At 40.8% G+C, this 19,803-nt stretch overlaps 1 protein-coding gene across 3 annotated transcripts; it reads left to right on the top strand.

Moving 5' to 3' along the window:
* The first annotated feature begins 26 nt into the window (after positions 1–26).
* SEC22A (SEC22 homolog A, vesicle trafficking protein) lies at positions 27–19,537 on the top strand. Of its 3 annotated transcripts, none has more exons than XM_081925356.1 (7): positions 27–146; positions 9,138–9,343; positions 11,600–11,763; positions 12,783–12,977; positions 15,080–15,198; positions 17,597–17,662; positions 18,967–19,537. In XM_081925356.1, exons 2-7 carry the CDS (start codon positions 9,162–9,164, stop codon positions 19,165–19,167), a joined length of 927 nt encoding a protein of 308 aa, XP_081781482.1. In that variant the 5' UTR covers positions 27–146; positions 9,138–9,161; the 3' UTR covers positions 19,168–19,537. The 3 variants fall into 3 exon arrangements, with proteins under 3 accessions (XP_081781482.1, XP_081781481.1, XP_081781483.1); XM_081925355.1 differs by lacking the exon at positions 27–146 and adding an exon at positions 300–436 and having other exon boundaries at positions 9,140–9,343; XM_081925357.1 differs by lacking the exon at positions 27–146 and adding an exon at positions 300–436 and having other exon boundaries at positions 9,140–9,343; positions 19,120–19,537.
* Positions 19,538–19,803: the final 266 nt, after the last annotated feature.

Raw genomic sequence — 19,803 nt, forward strand, 5'->3', positions numbered from 1 at the left:
CAATGGCGACTTTTACGCGCCGTCATGTGACGTCGCATTCTACAAGCGAGCGCTGTTGAGTGTGACGTGTCAAGACGCCCAAGAACGCTATGCGCGAGGCTGGGGAGCCGCGGTCCGGCTACGGATGCTGCCGGGTCGATTAAGCAAAGGTAATTCCGATTCCCTCTCCGCGCGCTCGCTGCAGCCCCGAGTGGTTGCCTAGCAACTGAGCCAGCTTGCCTGTAGGAGCGCGGGCCCTGTCTTTGTGGGCCTGGGCGAAGGTGCGCCCTTCCTGTGGAGGAGGGAGCAGGCATAGGGCTCCCTCCCCAGGGACGTCCCCACAGCTGCGCCCTTTGGCACGGTCCTCGAGACCTGGGAGGGGACCTCTGCGGCCTCCAGTTGCTGCTGCTTCGTCTTCCCTTGTGGCGTTTCTGTGCCTCAAGAGCCCCTTGACGAGGTGGAAGTTCACCAGGGGAAGTTTTCTCTCTAGGGGTGGGAGGGAAACGCTGCAGCTATTGGATGTTTTGCCCGCCATGCAGCAATTCAAGGCGCTGTAACTGTGCCAGAGGGCGGGGGGGGGGGGGAGAGGGAGTGACTCTGCCCTTAAATACCTGAGCTAATGTAGCTGGGTGTGTGTTTGCGATTCGCATACCCCCCTCTAGGGTTTTGGCAAAAGGCGTATTGGGGAGGATTTGGAGAAGGAAGTGCTCTCGCATAATGAGCTTTGGGAAGGGATGTATATTTAGGATTTTAGGCCTACCACTAAAGACTGCATTTCTGAGTGCAAGGCCTCTTGGTAGTTGTGGAAAAGAAGAGTGCCCTTTGGTTCCCCCCCCCCCCTGCCCTTCCATGCAGGGTGCTTCTAGTGGGGGATTTAATGAGGCTGTTTGTTGCTTTATGATTTATTGAAATAAAAGGGGGTGAGGGAACCCTTCCCTCAGCCTTCCCTTATATGATACTGGGGGGGGGGGGGATGCTGTGACATTTTAGGGCAATTGTTGTAGGTATGGTTGTGGAAAGTTATTAAGTGGTTAGTAAAGGTGCGGGAGGCAGTGGAGGACAGAGGTGCCTGGCGTTCTCTGGTCCATGGGGTCACGAAGAGTCGGACACGACTAAACGACTAAACAACAACAAAAGGTACAGTAAAGGTAAAGGGACCCCTGACCGTAAGGTCCACTCACGGACGACTCAGGGGTTGCGCGCTCATCTCGCTCTATAGGCCGAGGGAGCCAGCGTTTGTCCTCAGACAGCTTCCGGGTAATGTGGCCAGCATGACTAAGCCACTTCTGGCAAACCAGAGTAGCGCACGGAAACGCCATTTACCTTCCCGCTGGAGAGGTACCTATTTATCTACTTGCACTTTGACATGCTTTCGAACTGCTAGGTTGGCAGGAGCAGGGACCGAGCAATGGGAGCTCATCCCCTCATTGTGGGGATTCAAACCACCGACCTTCTGATCGGCAAGCCCTAGGCTCTGTGGTTTAGACCACAGCGCCACCCGCGTCCCAAAGTCCCAAAGGTACAGTAGAATCATAGAATTATAGAACTGCAGAGTTAGAAGGCACCCCAAGGGTCATTTAGTCTAACCCCCCTGCAATGCAGGAATCACATCTAAAGAATCCCTAATGGATGGCCATCCAGCCTCTGTTTAAAAACCTGAAATGAAGGAGAGTCCACCACATCCTGAGGGAGTACATGCCAGGAAGTTCTTCCTTACCACTGTGGGTTAGGCCTCAGCTTCTTGAGCATGCTGTTATTGCTTAACGAATGTAATAATACTGTGGTAATTACTGATTTGGCCATATGGTACTCTGAGCTGTGTATCCCTGAGGTTACATTAATGCAACTCTCTTCAAATGGTAACAGTATTCTATAGTGTTAACTCAAAAAGCTACAAGTGTATTCCTTTAAGTTTGCTAAGAGGAAGTTGTTCAATCAAGGAGAGATCACTCTATTTCTTACATGTTGTTGCAAATAAATGGTGCTGCAGTGAAATATTTTTTCCTCCTTCAGTGGTTTACATGAGATTCATTGTTATCTTGTCCTATAAAAAACTTTTCATTTGACTCCTTTGAAATTTTATTGACTGTCAGTGGGATAGCTAAATGTAGTTTGAATTTAAGTGCAATCCTTTGTATATGTACTCAGAAGGAAGTCCCAAAGAATGAGTTTGTTAGTTTATTTAAAGCTATTTATACATTGGTTTTCAGCTAAGTAAAACCAGAGCAGTTCACAAAATATAATAGGATAAAATACATATTAAAACCATTATAAAATTATACCCACTGCAGCCAGCAATAAATACTAATTCAAGCTGGGTCTGATTTATGGAATATAGGGTTCTTTAATTGTTATGTATTGTTACTTTTCCTTATTTTATGCTCTGCTTTATGTTTACGCTCTTAAAATTTTGCAAGTTGCTTAGGAAGTCCTTACGTAGCAAGCAGTTATTAAAATGAAATAATAATAGCAAAGGTTGAGGTAAAGAGCTAAGTCTGAAGCAGGTGTTGAAATCCAGCACAATCTGCACCAAGCATATTTCAAGGCAGAAGGAGTTCTGTGAAATGGATGCAACCACAAGAAAGGCCCTTGCTTAGGTTCCCGCATTCTGTGCCACAGCCAGTGGTGACACCATTAGGAGAGCCTCCTTTGATGATCTTTACAAACAAGTATGGTAGGTCTGTATGGAAGCAAATGCTCCTTCAGATATCCAGGCTCCAACTTGTACAGTGGTACCTCTGGTTACATACGTAATTTGTTCTGGAGGTCCGTTCTTAACCTGAAACTGTTCTTAACCTGAAGCACCGCTTTAGCTAATGGGGCCTCCCGCTGCCACGCGATTTCTGTTCTCATCCTGAAGCAAAGTTCTTAACCCGAGGTACTATTTCTGGGTTAGCGGAGTCTGTAACTCAAGCGTAACCTGGAGCGTATGTAACCCGAGGTACCACTGTATTGGCAGTACAATGACTGACTTCTAGGTGGGACTTGCTCATAGGTAAGTGTGCATATGATTTTAGCTTCGGTGTTTCTCAGAGATAAGGAACCTATAGCCCTCCATATGCTGTTGAATACCAGCTCCCATGAGCCTCAGCCAGTCAGGGACAACTGTAGTTTTAGTCCTGCAACATCTGGATAGTAAGTTACAGGTTCCCTATCCTTGCCTTAAAGTATGGGGCTGTCTTCCACCTTTCAAGATACAAGTATTGAGACTGGAAACGTGAGCATAGCCTAGTGAAAATATGGTTTAGAGCTATGGCAGCTGCATTTGTGGTTATAGCTTCAAAGCAATGGAGATTCAGCTGGGACCTTGGAGTCAACCCTTAGTCACCATGAGGCAAACAGGCAAGTGGCTGATTACAAGCCTATTTTATTGTAAATAATGAAAAATAACATAACAGTCCGTTGTTAATGCAAGCCCCTTTTAAGTTGCTGAAAGGACTGCCAGTCAACACAATTGAACACATTATTAAATAACAGATTTCAGCCATTATACTTGCCTATGTGGGCTTATGAAGAACAACATAATAAAATGTTAGCCAGACAACTGTAATATCTGCCAGTATTGGCACATGATTTACTGCCTTCTGTGTATCGCTATGTACCATAATACAGGCTGCCTATCCACAGTATTATTTTAAAAGCAATTGTCATGCATCCCATTACTTTATTTATGTTTCTGAGAAAGCCAAAAGTTTTTAAAAGGATGTATTCATACACATCTCAAATTTAAATAGGAAAAAAATCATTCAAATATAAACATAAGGACACTAAAGGAGAAACCTTATAATAAGGAAAAGGATTTTGCTTAATAATACTTCGTTCAGCATTCCAGCAGTTTCTAAGCCATTTCCATTCTTCTCCAAACACATCAATTTTGTTTCTCTTCTCTAACACAAAAATATATTATGTAATTTTATTCATGGTTTCTTTGCCCCATAATTTTCTATACCATTCTTTCAGAGAAGGAAAAATAAATTGTCTCCTTAGTTTTCCAGTACAGTATGTTGCAAATAAAAGTATAGCTGTAACAGTGCTCTTTTCTTTCAGGAATAGTTGTTTCAGAAAACCTTTAGACATAATCCTAAAGGGAGTAGGCCCCACTGAACAGAATGTGTTATTAAACTTAATTTTTGGTTTGGAGAAATATGAGCTTAAGTATATTGTTATATTATTAGCAGGATGTGTGACCAATAAGTTTTCTGTTCTTACACACAACAGTCTGCAAAACCCACCTTTCTTTCATCTTGCTTTGAACTTATTTCGCTACCATTAGAGTGTTAGACAACACTGTGATAGTAATTTATTGAAATTGTCTGAGTACTAAATATTTTCACCCAAATATATTTCTGTAAGATTACTGACAGCTTAACTTTTAGGGTCTCCCATCAACTCATTTATATATATATTTCCGGACCCTCTTCTGTCCTGATATGTAAGCCACCCTTATTCTGAACCAACTTGCAATGCTTCTTCAACACTTTGCTGTGTATGTTTCATTTTCTGAGGGGCAAACTAGATATGGCAGTCTTTGCCTTTAACATACAGATTTTTAAAAAATGCTATTAGCAGCTGAATGGCTGATAAATATTGGGATGGAGGAGATGTGGAGGGAGAGTTTACCCATTTTCTGCCTTGCAGTTACAATGGAAATAATTTCGTGAAAACCTGTAAAGTTCCCATCAGCACTTTGGGAGCTATCCCTTAATGCAGAGAGAACATCTGGAGAATGCTCCACATCTGCTCTGATCCCAGTGATTTTCAGTCCCCTCCCAAGTGGATGGTTAGTACATTTTAAGAGGAGTTTAAGTCAGACACACATTTAACATTGCATAGTTTATCCCTGAGCAGAGGCCAATTTAGCTACACATTTGGAGGTGTAATGCCAAGGAAACTGACCAAGTGATTGAGGAGTGGTGCTCCAAAGCAAATATGGAGTGCTGCAGCCTGTGAAGATGTCCTCACTCTATTGAGTGGAGCTGTCTTCCGCACAGAAAAAATCGGGGATGGTTATACACGTAGGAGCTCTACTTGTGGGTTGCAGCGCATATGGTAGTCTGTCTCAGAGGGAGCTTTTTAAACTGTTGCTATTATTTCACACACTGGCAAATCCAAGTTATGCAATTCAAGTTGATGAGGACTCTTGCATGGCAAACCCATTCTTTCCCCCAAATCAGACATTTCACAATAAGGAAAGTGATTGGATGCACCAGAAAGTGGGGAATGATGATTGCTTGATGTCATGTAACTTCCCCGTATGTTAATAAAAATGAATACTCGGTAAGTAGCCAACATCTTCTAACCTCCCACAATCTTTGTGCATATTAATAAGGATAAATGCTCAATAAACAGTTCATCTGGAAGCAATCAGAGTATTTCTAAAAGTGCAAGATGTAAGGATGGAGATAACAGGATAATAGCATTCTCAAATGATATACATAATAGAGGAGCAGCTCACAGGCGAATTTAATCCACAAGCACATTTTATATCATGCAATGAGGTATGAGCACGGTTTCACTTAGAACCCCTTTGACTAATGATATGAGATACGGCTGTAGCTAAATACAGCTTTGTGCTACTATCATCTGGTAATGCATGGAAAACAGCTTGCCGGTTTTAGGGAGGCTTATCTTTTGGAAGAGTGACTAATTTGCCTTTGCATAAATAGGAGTTCAAAGGAAATGAATGCTGTTTATCCAGGATTTAGGGAAGATTTTGTAAAATAGATCTAGTCCTGTGAAGCTCTAACCACCTCCAGTTCCCTAGTATTTGGTTTATTGTTTTTTTGGTGTGTTTTTTGTATCTCTGGTCCTAAAATACAAAAACCTACTGAGAGAAAAGGAGATTCTGTACTAGCTTTATACGTTGCAGAATTGTTTCAAAATAACAGAAATTGCATTATATAATAAGGTCACCAGAATTATACTTTGTTTTCTCATGTAAGATTAATTTTGATTTATGGAAATTTGGATAAGGATAGGAGGAAGAATCTCTTTCTAGTTAGAATAGTATTAAGACTGAACCCATGGACTTTTTTATTGTAGGAAATTTGTTTATACGGTATGCAATCTTGTAAGTGAACTGTTGGAACACATGTTGCATCTGAATTACAGGCCATTTAAACTGACAGATGTGCAGTTAAACTATTTTAGCTTCATGAACAAAACAGAACAGGTGTCTTACAGAACACACCATTACATTGCCTTTTAAAAATTGTTTTTATTAAAGGATTTTCATGGTTAACAAGGGTACATACAACGTCTCTGTTTTCAGAGGTATGTGCCTGTAGTGGTGCAGCCTCTCCAGCATTTAGGTGAGGTTCCTGGGTGTATCAGCACCAGCTTCCGAGGTGTTAAAGGTAGAGGTAAAGGGACCCCTGACCATTAGGCCCAGTCGCGGACGACTCTGGGGTTGCGGTGCTCATCTTTATTGGCCGAGGGAGCCAGCGTACAGCTTCCAGCTCATGTAGCCAGCATGACTAAGCCACTTCTGGCGAATCAGAGCAGTGCACGGAAACACTGTTTACCTTCCCGCCAGAGAAGATTTTTATCTACCTGCACTTCATGCTTTTGAACTGCTAGGTTGGCAGGAGCAGGGACCGAGCAACGGGAGTTCACCCCGTTACGGGGATTCGAACTGCCGACCTTCTGATCAGCAAGCCCTAGGCTCTATGGTTTAACCCACAGCGCCACCCGCATCCCGAGGTGTTAGGTACCATCTATAAATTAGTTTCAAAGTCAGTTCTCTTCTTTTGGTTGAGATGGACTTAAAGGATGGGTTAGACCATAGTTTAAACAGAGTTTTGAACACAGTTTTGTAGGGTTTGAGTAGTAGTTTGTATATTGTGGATTCCATCCCCTTGCTGTGTCCCTCTGTTAGAAGTTTATTGAAGGTGTTCAGAGTCCTTTGACTGCTGGGTTATTTAAGAAGGTGTGCAGTTGGTGTTGGGTCAGCCAGGGTATACAAACTAGGGGACACCTAGTTTCCCCTAGTTTGTCTTTTATTTTTTGTGTTAGTATGGGTTTGTCATTTTTGTAGAAGTCTGTAAGGCTGTGTAAACCTTTGACTTGCCATGTTTTTGTTTGGAAGCTGTGGGTTGCTTGGTGGAATAGTGGGTGGTGGGCAGAGGGGTTAATGGGGTTGGGGCACTTTACCTGCTTTCTCCTTCCATACTTTAAGCATAGATTCTGTGAACCTATTTAGTGTTGTGAGGATTTTCTTTAGTTTGTTTTCGAGGAACGGATACACTGATACTTCCAGTTGCATCTCTCTCCATGCGCAACCATTGTTTTCTTTAAAAAAGCTGACAAAAATAGCTTTGTGTTAAACACTTTGGCTGGCGCATTCATAATGCTTCTTATCATTCATAATGGTTAAGAATTCATGCGTGCCCCACAGGTTCAGACACAACTTTCTCCTCTTGTATGCGAATTTTCCACTCCCTTTCATTTTCAAAGCTTAACCCATGTTACATCTGTACTGTATCAAACTGCAATTTGCAAATATGTTTCTAACCATGGTTGCAAACTGGCTTGGCACTAACCATTGTTAAAAGTGGGTGAGCTGTGGTTTGAGCTAAATATGGCTTTGTTTCATTAATGGCATTTAAAAGTAACTTGCTACTATTCATTCTTAGGGCAGTGTTTTGTACCGCTAGGCATAAGAAATTGGGCAGGCAGACTATGTTATTCAGTGAATGAGTGACATATTTGCATTTGATCTACAATTTTGGGCTGGCTTGGCAGCTATGTCAAAAAATTTAGTTGCCCACTCCCTGCCTATCATTCTTCTGCCACCTTCTTTTCAGCTGACATCCGTCTTCCACCCACTGGTCTTTCCCAAGGGAAAAGAGAAATGTACATGCGGTTGAATGTACTCAAGTGCTGCTGCTTTAATGTACTTGCAGCATCTTCAGGGAACAGCATGCAACCCTGGAGCTGGGAAGCAGTGCAGATGACAATTCACAAACTGTGATAATCCTTGCCCAGCTCTCCAGGTTGACCGACTTTAGGGTGGTGCCCAAGTGGAATTGTGGGAGTCTGTAGATACCAAAAGCATTCTGTTTCGTAAGTTTCACAATGCTCTCCTAGTTTTATGAGTACTTTAAAGAGAAACTTGAGTGTTTCTTAATTACAGTTTGGGATATTTTACAAAAAGACTGCCTAGTAGGCATTTTAAATGCCTGCTATGAGTTATTACTAGAGATACCTTCTGCATTATGAATGTTTTAATAAGCTCTTCCTGTTTTCCACATATTATGAAGTATCATATATCTCGCAGCTAGGAATAATATCCAGCTAGGAGCAAATCCCATATGCTAAGAGCAAACTCATTCTCCAACTTATGTAGCCCCTAAAAGCAAAAGAGGAAGGTATTGGCAGGCTCTGTGTTTAAAGGAGGGAGGCTAAGTCAGCTCAGTGTACCATGCGATGCTGGTTGACTGTTGGAGTTGGGGAATGCAAACTAGTGCGGAGGGGAAATGGAAAGGACTGTTCTGGAATAGGCCATGATTGATTGGCTGGCTAGAACTCTGAACAAGAGCACTCCACACTGCAATATTTGTTGCAGGAGTTATAAATGAATGCAAGCAGGATGACAGCCAAAGCAAGGACACTGTGAAACAGGAGGGGAGGCACCAGCATGTTCAGGAGAACCCCAATGTTAGCCAAAAATTCTTAGGGATCATTCGGTCTCCACAAAACAGTTCAGTTAAGGCTGAATATGCTTAGTGGTCACTCATTGAGTGAATGGAAAAGTGGGTGAAACAGAATAGAGCAGCCTGAATGAGGCTATGGCTGGCTGGAATATTGTACAGAAACACTTTACAACATTTTGTTGCAGGGCCTACTTATATATATTTCAGCGGTGATGCAGTTTTGTGGTTGGAACAATTTGTGACTGCTCTTCTTCCCCCAGTTGTGGTGACAGAATTACTTTTGTGATGGCTTGCTAAATGCCATATGAATATAAGAAATAGGATTAGGTGGATAGGAAGTCAGATCCAACTAGCTCAGTTTTGTGTACAGTACACTGTCTGGTTGTGGCACTCCAGAGTTTCAGATGGGATATTCTCAGAGGTTGAACCAGGGATTTTACTAGAACCCTGAAATACAATTACTGGAAATGTAGTAAATGAAACTATATATGTATGTTCTATTTCAGATTTTCCTTGTGCCTGCTGGCAATGTCCATGATCCTGTCTGCCTCGGTGGTCCGTGTGAGAGATGGACTCCCTCTATCTGCTTCTACTGATTATGAGCAAAACGTTGGTGTGCAGGAGTGCCAAAAATACTTCAAAACTATTGCAAAGAGACTTTCTCAGCTTCCTGATAGATGCACACTTCATGCAGGACTGTATAACCTAAAGTAAGTTTTGTCTGGGATTTCATCTTGTTTCATATACAACTGTTGGCTGCTATAATAGGGAGTGAAACAACTATTTGCTTTGGGGGGGAACTAGGTTAGCTTTAAGTGCTGATGTATTTTCATAAATCTTAAGTATGAAGGCATTTGTACAACTGCTTCATTCCTCATATATGTACACACATAAATTGTGGTAATCCTCAGAGATCCTGGATTGCATTCCACTGCCATGAGACAGGGCCTTTTTGGTGGCAGCATCTCAACTGTGGAACTCCCTCCCAAAGAAGGTTAGACTGGCCCCATATCTGATATCTTTAAAACAAGAGGTTAAGACATTTTTCTTCTGCCAGTCTTTTAGTTATTTTAAATTTGTCTGTTCGGATCCCCATTTTTGTGGGGAGAGGAGAATCTGTTTTATGTAGCTCTTCAATGCTCCCCAGTTTTTAATTGTAATGAAATTTTAAATGTTATACAGTAAAATAAATATTGTTTCAGTATTGCTTAATAATAACAATAATTTTCATCCCACCTATCTTACTGGGTTGTCCCCGCCCCTCTGGGGGGCTTCCAGCACATATAAAAACACAGGAAAACATTAGACCTGAAAGAGCTGCCTTCAGATGTCTCCTAAAAGATATATAATTACTCATCTTCTTGACATCTGGTGGGAGGGCATTTCACAGGGTGGGAGCCACTACCGAGAAGGCCCTCTGCCCAGTTCCCTGTTGCTTCGCTTCTTGCAGTGAGAGAACTGCCAGAAGGCCCTCGGTGCTGGATCTCAGTGTCCAGGCTGAACCATGTGGGTGGATATATAAGGCATATAACGGCAGACTAATCAGAAGGCAAATCAAGTGATTATCTTGATATAGTGGTCTGACATAAACCCTAGTATATCATAGGCAGCCAAGCCTTGGACTACCCTTCTGGAAACAGAGATGCTTTTCCTATGAAATGAATCTAATGGGGCAAAATATGCTGTGAACACATGGTGGGAGCAGTAGTGTGATGTCATAGCACATTATGCCATTTTGTTCCATTGGTTGTTTACCTTTAGTTTTTGAAGCATATCAGTTGGGACTTCACCTGCTGAGAGTGTTGGGTCATTCCTGCCTATAGTTTTTCTTTCATTTTCCTACAGACTTCAATATATTTTGTGTCTAAGACCATGAGTTTGTTGGCAGTGCTTTTTCTTTTTGTCCAATAGGTTATAGAAAAACCCAGCATGCCTTATGCACACCTAGATGGACTATGTTTATCTGGATTAAATTACAGCAGTGTACAGCAGCCATAAAACCATGTGTATCTTTAAGCTGAAAACATAAATTTCAAGCCTTTCTCATTGCCTTCATTTTTCTTCTACCAAAACTATACTTTGGAATGGTTTATTTGTGTGCTACAGTGTGTGTGTTTCATGATCTTAATAATTAAGTGGGCCCTAGACCAAATGGGGAATGAATTATTTGTAAGTAGATGCAAATGGAGTTGGGGAGAGAATCAATATTCACAGTTCAAAATTAGATAATTCGTATTATTATCTGATGTGTACATTTCTGGCCCTGACCTTTATAAACAAACTTCCCTAAGAACTCTTGATAAATCTCTGATGTTTAGTATATCAGTATATCAGTCTAATTATTTTTAAAGTGTCAGATGTACAGTATGTACCTAAAATTGTCCTAGAATTATTGTTTTGAATTGCACAAGGAATGATGAACTAATGCAGTGTTTTAACAGAATGTTTAATAAATAAAGAGTGTAAGCATATGCCAGAATTTCAATTAGATCTGGGGAGTTTTCCAGCTTCTGATGAGTTCCTTTAATGCGATCACTGAATACTGACGAAGAAGCATCATTGCTAGGGCAGGATTTCATTCTTGGCTCATAAAGATAATTCTGAAGAGCTTTTTTGTTTTGGGTTTTGGAATGAAGATGTCCTTTTATGCACAAGCAATGATTAAAACATTCAGAGGTTAAAGATGGGAAGCCCACCTGCCCTCTTTGATCTGTTTCCTTCTTCCCACTTTAGAGAGGAAAAATCCTCGTACTCTTCTGCTTTTTACTTGTGGTGGGACACACCCGGGACTTTTTCCTCTTGAAAACAATGTTACAATTTCTCATGAATATTGATGCTTTCATTACACTCAGAGCCATTTTTCTTGTTCTTACAGCTCAGAGAGCTGCTCTAGTCAAGCTGTAGATGCATGAATTTAATTCTGAAACATTAAACACATTTTAAAATGTTTTTGTTCTGTTTTGTAGTTTTATTAGTTCCTTGGGAGTGAGTTACATGATGCTCTGCACTGAAAATTACCCCAGTGTCCTGGCCTTCTGTTTCCTGGATGAGCTTCAAAAGGAGTTCATCACCACATACAACATGATGAAGACAAATACAGCTGTTAGACCATACTGTTTCATTGAGTTCGGTAAAGAGGATTCCCCACTTTAATGATGGACTTGTTTTAGATCTTATATATATATATATATATATAACTGTAACATATCTTTCCACCCCAAAGTGTTTGAGGTGGCTTACAAAAAGCTTTTTTATTATTATTACTCAGCTGACACGATAAAATTGGCAGTTAAAATCTAAACATAACCACTGTTTGAGCCACAAACCTTTACTGTGATATATAGTCCATTCTTCCAGCACCTTTCCAAAAAAGAGAGAGAGCTTTCACCTGTTTAATGACATTTTGAAGCGGTGGGTTTAGGTAGGTCTTCCTAGGAAGGGAGCCAGAGGTGATGCCATAACCAGGAAGGATTTTTTTTTGGTGGAATCACAGGATGGAATTCATTGTGTTATGTATGAGATATGTTCTGTATGCAAGCATTTCAGCTTGCCAGATGCAACAGTCCCACCTCTCCTCCCCCTGTGTGCCGGGCTGGGGACTCCCCCAATTTCTTAGATTCCAGATGCCCTAAGAATATGTCGAAAATTAAGAAGCCTGTGGGCTTTCCCCTTTAAGCACGTATTTTGCTCTTACATCTCTATAGTCGTATGCTTTTGTTGGGAAAGAAAGTTCATCATTATGGATGCTGTTAATTCTCATATTATGTATGTCGAAGTAAAACAGGCTTGTTTTCAGAACAAGCTCTTGTTTTATTTTGTAAGAATATATTCTGAATTGCATGAAAAGCTAAACAAAATGCAATTCATTAATTATATTAGCCCTACTTTCAGGCTTGTCAGTGCATGAGTCATTAGTTTATTTAGAATTAGATTCCTAGCGCTTAATTTTTTGGTGCTGCAAAATTAATTAGCCCATGATATATTAGTTATAAAGTAGCAACAATATTAAAACCTTCCACAATGGATGTAAGAATTCCAAATAAATGAATTTAAATGTGTCTCAGAGACTTATATTGCCCATAAAGCCATGGGGTCTCAGATGATTTTATTAACATATGTCTAAGGGGGTTTTGTTTTAATTTTACACAGATAATTTCATTCAGAGAACCAAGCAGAGATATAACAACCCACGGTCTCTGTCGACAAAGATAAACCTTGCTGACATGCAGACGGAAATCAGGCTGAGACCACCTTATCAAATTTCCTTGTCTGAATTGGGTTCAGCCAATGGGTATCCACATGTACCTCTTCCAGAATACAAAGGTACTGGGAAAATATCTACAGGTGAGTTTGTTTCCTTAAACATAATTTTGCTTGGAAGCTTCAAAACTGGAGCAATTTGCTTATGCCAGTCTTGTAAATCTTGGGACCAAACTAGATGTCATTCTTGTTGTTTAGCCTGTCTTAAAATAAAATAAATGGCCATTGCAATGGGCCTATTCCAGATCAGGGCTGTGGCATGGAGAGACTACTTTAACCCTTTGCCTCTGCTGTTTTCCTGATTAGAACCTCTCCCACCCACAACACAGCACCTTCAGTTTGCAGTGGGAGGAACGGTCCCATAGTTTCCCTCAAGGTCAAATGACATGTCTAATTTGATCCTAAAATTTTGCTAAATCTGAGGTCTTGCTAATGGCTGCACCATATTATTCCACTCTTGCAGCAATCAACAAGCTTGAATTTGTGAATATAAGTAATATGCCAATGCAAAATTTCACTTGACTCTAAAATATGTGATTCTGGATTAGAACAATGGACATGAATGTAGGGAGGAAGCCAGTCTCTATTTAACTATAAAGCTTACTGAGGTTTGATGGAAATTGTTATCTCATATATTCTGTTTATTCTGACATGTTTGTTTTAGAGTAAAATACATGTAGAATAGAAATCTGTATTTTTTAAAAAAACATGTTTCTTCCAAACAACAACTAAGCTGTGCACAGATTAGTGTGTCCCTTCCAGAGTTTGGAAACAGTGATGCTCACACAGTCTAGTTTTCTTCTTCTGGAGAAATTCCCTTTGTTGTTGTTGTGCTTTCTCTGACTTTATGAACTGCTTTGGAGAGCCTTTTTCTGCTGCAGCTGTTCAATGCAAACAACATGGAATGACACCCCTCTCAATATTAATGTTCCAGCTCATTAACTTCATTGTTGGCACCTTTACACTTCACTGATTTAAACAGAATGATTTAAATATGGTTCAATAACCTCATTGTCACTCTCTCTGTGTTGCCTAGACTACTGTGGATTTTGCCCTGTTTTTTCATATTCATTTTCTGTCACTTGTTGCGGAATAGCACAGTAACTGCTTGTACACACATTCACTATGAATTGGCAGACATTTGTGTGTACCGTTGGCTCTCCAGTAGCACCGATGAATGTCTGCATAAATGCTTACTTTCAGCCACCTCCTCCGCATCTTTTAGCATCAGTATAGTTTGCAAGATAATTGTGCAGTGGGCCCCTCTGTGGATTTGCCAGTGAAGCTAGAAGTTTTCATACTCAGCCTACCTCTTCTTCTGCTTCACAGTGCCCCATTTAGCAAATACACTAAGGCACTAAGCCTATGTACATTTATTTGGGAGGAAGTCCATTAGGATTGATTGGACTTCCTTGTGAGAAACAAAGGAGTGTCTGATTAAGGGGCTAAAAGTGCTGGAGGAGGATAAACTGACAATAGTTTTTGGAAGACTTTTAGGAGATGAAAGGACCCCATTCATTGCCTCCTAGAATACCAATTATGGGTATATTACTTTTCATTTTTTTGTAATATTCCACATTGCTGTCTATTAAAAATATGGAAAAGGATCAGGCTGTCAACTTCTGTGCACTTACTTGCAAGTAAGTACCATTGAGCCCTACTTCTGAGTAAGCATGTTTAGGGTCGGCTATAAATCATTCTTTAAGAGCTGTAACTTATGCATTAGTAGAGCAGAAAAGCAAACTCTGAGAGCCCTATTTCAAGAGTGAGGGTTAACTATTCAGTGGCTAATTGCAGACTAATTTCACCAGCTAGTTCTACATTTTGGAGATTTACAGCTGTGCTCCCACAATCCAAGCCTAATACTGAAGAACTTGGGTGCATTAGTTCAAAACTTATTTTTAACCAGGCCTTGGAGAGTTTCAGTTTTTGCTCATGCAAAATATATTTTTTCCAATGTGCTCTGAGAGTTATGCTTCTTCAGCTTGCTGTTATATATTCTCTAAGCAAGTACTCAGTTTAAAATAAATGGAAAGGGAGTCTCTTAAGCTTATGAGTATTTTGTCATTTAAGTTACAGAATCTTGAGCAGGAAGACACTGAAAAATAGCATTAACATTTTTGGCTCAAACATTAAGGAACACATCTTTAAATATTGATACGTGTTTTTCCCCCTCTGCCTTCCAGCCCCTCACCAGCGACTGGAACCAGTGACTCTGTCAGGGATTGTTTCCTTTCTACTCAGCCTTTTATGTGGGGCTTTGAATTTAATTCGTGGTTTTCATGCCATAGAGAGTCTTCTGCAGGTACTGTAGCCATGTTTATGACTTTGTAGCAGGGAAAACAGGAATGCCTGGCATGCTCTGGTGCAAGGGGTCACAAAGAGTTGGACACGACTAAACAACTACAAGCAGGGAAAAACAAAAACCCCGTCTTGGAAGACTTACCTATCAATTTCTTTTTTAAAAATGCTCTTGCAATAAGTGGTAGAGTTAAATCACTCTCTCAATATTGTTTGGATAAGGAGAACCCCCTCTTTTCCCTCAGAGGGCTGGCAACTATGGCCTGCAAGCTGGGTTTGTCCTTCTGAGCTAAGCTGTTTGACATCTCAGCTGGTGGGGCAATATATCTTTCTGTTACTGACATGTTTCAGACCTGTGTCGCTAGCTTTTTTTTGTAGGGAAGCTGAGCCAGTAGAGAAGTCCAGAATGTTTCACATGTAGACTTTAATAAGATTCTTTGAGTTGGTCTAGCTATTAAACTTTACAACAGAAGTAGGTTTTCTCTGGTGTGTTTCTGACCACCCCATCATTTCTGGGCCGTTTACATGGTGAGTTTGTCTGCCTGCCGTGGATGTCAATGACATTCATTGCTGGTGGTGGAGGAAGCTCTTAGTGTGATAGTACTGAATCATGTGACAGGTTGGTTGGGGACAAGCAGCTTTCTGTGGGGATGTTGATCCACATGGCCAGTGAACTGTTCTCTTGCATCAGGGAAATCCATGATGGAGTACCTTCTCTCAGTGAATCCCTTTAGAACACAGGATTGCTGCAAATACTCTCTGTATTGAGAGGATCATAGAAAGATGATGTGAGAAGGATCTGGGAAGTTCTACTGTTCACTTACAGCAATCCAAGCTAAAGCTCTGGATGCACTAGTTAAAACTGTTCTTTCCTATGTTCTCCACTCTGGGAAAATGTTTTGGAGGACTGCACTACACATTGGGAGCTCCTAGAACCATAGAGTTGGAAGGGACTCAGAGGATTCTAGGCCAACCCCCTGCAATGCAGGAATTTGCAGCTGGGCCTTATGGAGTTATCAGCTCCATGTTCTAACCAGCTGAGCTAAATGGCAGATGTGAGTTCTAGTCCCATTTCAGATGAATTGCATCACCTTTTCTTTTCAATTCAAATGTAAATGTTTTCAGTGAAATTTAAAATACACTTTTGAAAAGTCATTTTGAACTGCACACACTATTCTGGATTTCTCTTCTGGCTCGGGATACTAAATTATAACATAATACGAAAGTAATAAATGAATTTTACTACCCATGCAACAGTTATAACAAATGAGATATCCTTGAGGTCTTGTTTCATTTTTCAATATTCCACTAAGCATGTAACATAAAGTTATATTGACTTGTACTCTATAATTTCCCACAGATTACAATTAGAAATTACACCTTCCCCATTATCATTGAAGAACCTTCTGATTTGCATGCAATTCTAGTCTTTATTGCTCTTCCTTTTGAAAGCGGTCTTCAACAGCCATTGTTGTCTTTTCAATTTCTCATAAGGAACTCATATTTCAGTTAAGAAATAGTGTGCTGCTTGTGTGTAACAATTGCTTTTGTTATGTGCACACATGTTCTGGTATGTCAGGTTTTCTGTAATGTGAGAAACAAACCAAAATCCATTGGAACCCATATCTCCCAGATCCAAAGCTCCTGCTCATACAACTGTTAGATATTACAACTTAAGGAAAGTATATTGTATAATATTTAGCTGCCATCTGTGTAAATACTGCTTTGTGGGTTTTCTTCATTACCCTTTTACTTTGCAGGAGCTGAGCACCACCTAGTGGATGCATGTGATGGCAGCAGATCAGTCTCTTTAAATGTTGATCTGTGGCAATTGCTGAAAATGGGCTGGACATTTTGCTTGTTTTAAGAGAAAAAGGGGCACATTTGTGAGAGACGCTAAAGCCCTACACCAGCTTACCTTTTCATAGTCTGTCTCCTGAATTTTTATTTCCAAGTGTTTCTACTTAGTCTGGCAATTGGTGGGGACAGGCTGCAGGAGATAAAAAATGGATGGGGGGGAGGAGTTTAGCACTTGTCACCCATGTACCCCATTTGCTCTTGAAATTAGATCTCTGCTGATCTGCATTTAAAGAGAGGAAGAGTTTTCCCCCCATGATAGCTGTTGTACATTGGAAAAAAAGTGGTCCAGTGGGAATATTTCAGATACCTATTTCAGTAAATGCAGAATAACATTAATTTGATGGTGAACAGATGGCAATACTCACTTGATTTTTGCTAAATGAATGTAGACATACCTATTTAGCTGTTACTACTTAAGCAATTCAGTTAAATGTGTTTTACTGCCTTGCATTTATCATGACCTAAGTGCTGGCTGCTTGGCTGACACTGGTACCAGTTGTGCAACTTCCGTTACTAAATAAGGACACCAATTGTTTCCCCAGAACGACAGAGAGGACCTCAGCTATGTTATTGCCTTTTTCCTTGGCACAGCAGCTTGTTTATATCAGGTAGGATCTTCCTCTTACAAGTCTGAATGATTTTTTAAAAGTTGTAATCCCTTTCTGACTTAGGGTATGTTGTATCATACCTTATGAGTCCAAAATTAAATGAGTGTGAATCCCACTGTTCCCCGACCTGGTTTTGGGGGGGAAATAAAGGAAAAAAAATCCCTTTATTTCCCCCCCCAAAAAAGTAGGTGCGTCCTATGGGACGAAAAATACGGTACGTAGCTGGTGGATTGCAATAGAGGCTTGACTCCCCCACATTGTCACAATAGTATCTGAATTTTGGGCAGGGAAAACTGAAGGTGGTTGGGCCTAATGTGGAGCTGTTTGAAAATATAGAGCTGCCTTATAACAAATCAGACTATTAGTCAATGTATCCACAGATACATTTTCCAGAGTCTTTCTGAGCCCTATCTAGCAATTTCTGCATATGAAACGTGTTCTGCCCCTCCCCACAGATGTTATCTCATAATATCACACAAACTAGTCCATGATGAGGCATAACTTAAATCAAACTGTGCTTTTATTCTTTAACAGAATAAAAATATGGGACAGAATGACAGATTGTTGCCTGCATTTTTTGGTTAAGATTTCTTAGCATGCAGAGCTTGTCTGAGGCCCAGGGTGAGAGTATTGTTAGAATCAAGTTATAAACTCAAACAAAAAAGCACCTGGTCCCAGGTGGAGGCCCCTGGCTAAGACCCTGAGGCTCAGTGTACCTGGCCACCCACACTGTCTGCACAGGCCTGCTGAAAATTTCTGTATTTTCATTAATGATTTTATGGCCATGCAGTAAACAGGTAAGCTTATTATGCTAACTTTCCTGAGAGAGCATATTGTATCTTCTTAGTGGAGATATTTGTTGCTTCAGGTAATATTTAATCAAAATAGCTGGTAACAGACAGCTTACTTTCAGCTGCTGTGGTATTTTATTTATTTTAAATATTCAAAATTCATATGGCTCACTTGTGTAGAGTCTTCAACTGCATCTCCAAGATGCAGGGGGCCAGGACAGATGTTCAGAAATTGGATTGTACCTCCTCCTATGGTAGGGTTGTACCCTACCAAAATTTGTGCACAAATTTTGGGCAATGGTAATTTGATAAGATATTCAAATGCCACAGCAAATGGTAGATTTAAAAGCCATAGCTTTTGTCAAGGGAGCTCACACTGTGGAGGTAACATTTGCACTCCCCTTCTTACCTTTGTTGAGTGGAAAGGCACATTAGCTGGATGCCACCTGCTATAGAAATATGAGAAAATTCAACAGGTTACTTACATCCTTGTGACTTTTTTTCCCTTTGCAGTGCTATCTGTTTGTGTATTGCACAGGCTGGCGGAACATCAAATCCTTCCTAAGTTTTGGCTTAATCTGCCTATGCAACATGTATCTCTATGAACTACGCAACCTCTGGCAGATCTTTTTTCATGTGACTGTGAGCGCTTTTTCAACGTTACAGATCCGATTGAGGCAGCCACAAGGGAAGGCCCCTGATTACAATGTGTGATGGTTGTCCTCCAGCAAGTCTCAAGGCAAACTTGATCCAAGCAGTATTCCTCTCAGGAATGAAACACTTTTCTGCAAGACAGACACTTCCCATAGTCTAGGGCATTAATGACAGAGAAATTCTTCAAAGAAGAGCTGGAAATGGTTCAGGACCCTGTTGCGGGACAAATGAAAACCCTGTGCAGGAGAATGTACCTCAAGGGCAACGTGAGAAGTTTGGAGGGGCAGCATGAAATTCCACATCCAGAAGTATGAAAATGGCAAGGAGCTTGTTCTGCATATCAAGTGATTCCTTCAGTCCCATACCAGGTTTGCCTTTGTGAGATAGTAGAAAAGGCTGAAATAAAAGGATGGTGTTGCATATTAACAAACTGTTCAATATGAATGAATTTCTAAATGCGAGATTATTGGATGCACATAAGTTTAATGGTGTGTGTCTGCATTTTCCTTAATTAAAATCTAACCCAGAACCATCTGTTCATGGGGATTAGTTCCTGGGCCCCAAAGGCCTACCATCTAGTGCAGTGCTCATTCTGAATTGCTTTGTTTCTACCCCTCCCCAACTTTTCCTGTGTAATTTGCTTTGAAAGAAATTTGGAAAGTGACCTCTCTTCTGCAGCCCCAATAGCAATCTCTA

Source organism: Podarcis melisellensis (genome assembly GCF_964234715.1).
Source record: "Podarcis melisellensis genome assembly, chromosome: 1".
In the NCBI taxonomy this organism is placed as follows: Eukaryota; Metazoa; Chordata; class Lepidosauria; order Squamata; family Lacertidae; genus Podarcis; species Podarcis melisellensis.

Coding starts and splice junctions, on each gene's coding strand:
- SEC22A (XM_081925356.1), top strand. CDS start 9,162: ATGTCCATGATCCTGTCTGCCTCGGTGGTCCGTGTGAGAGATGGACTC. Junction 11,764..12,782: donor ATACTGTTTCATTGAGTTCG/GTAAAGAGGATT, acceptor AATTTTACACAG/ATAATTTCATTCAGAGAACC. Junction 12,978..15,079: donor TACTGGGAAAATATCTACAG/GTGAGTTTGTTT, acceptor TCTGCCTTCCAG/CCCCTCACCAGCGACTGGAA.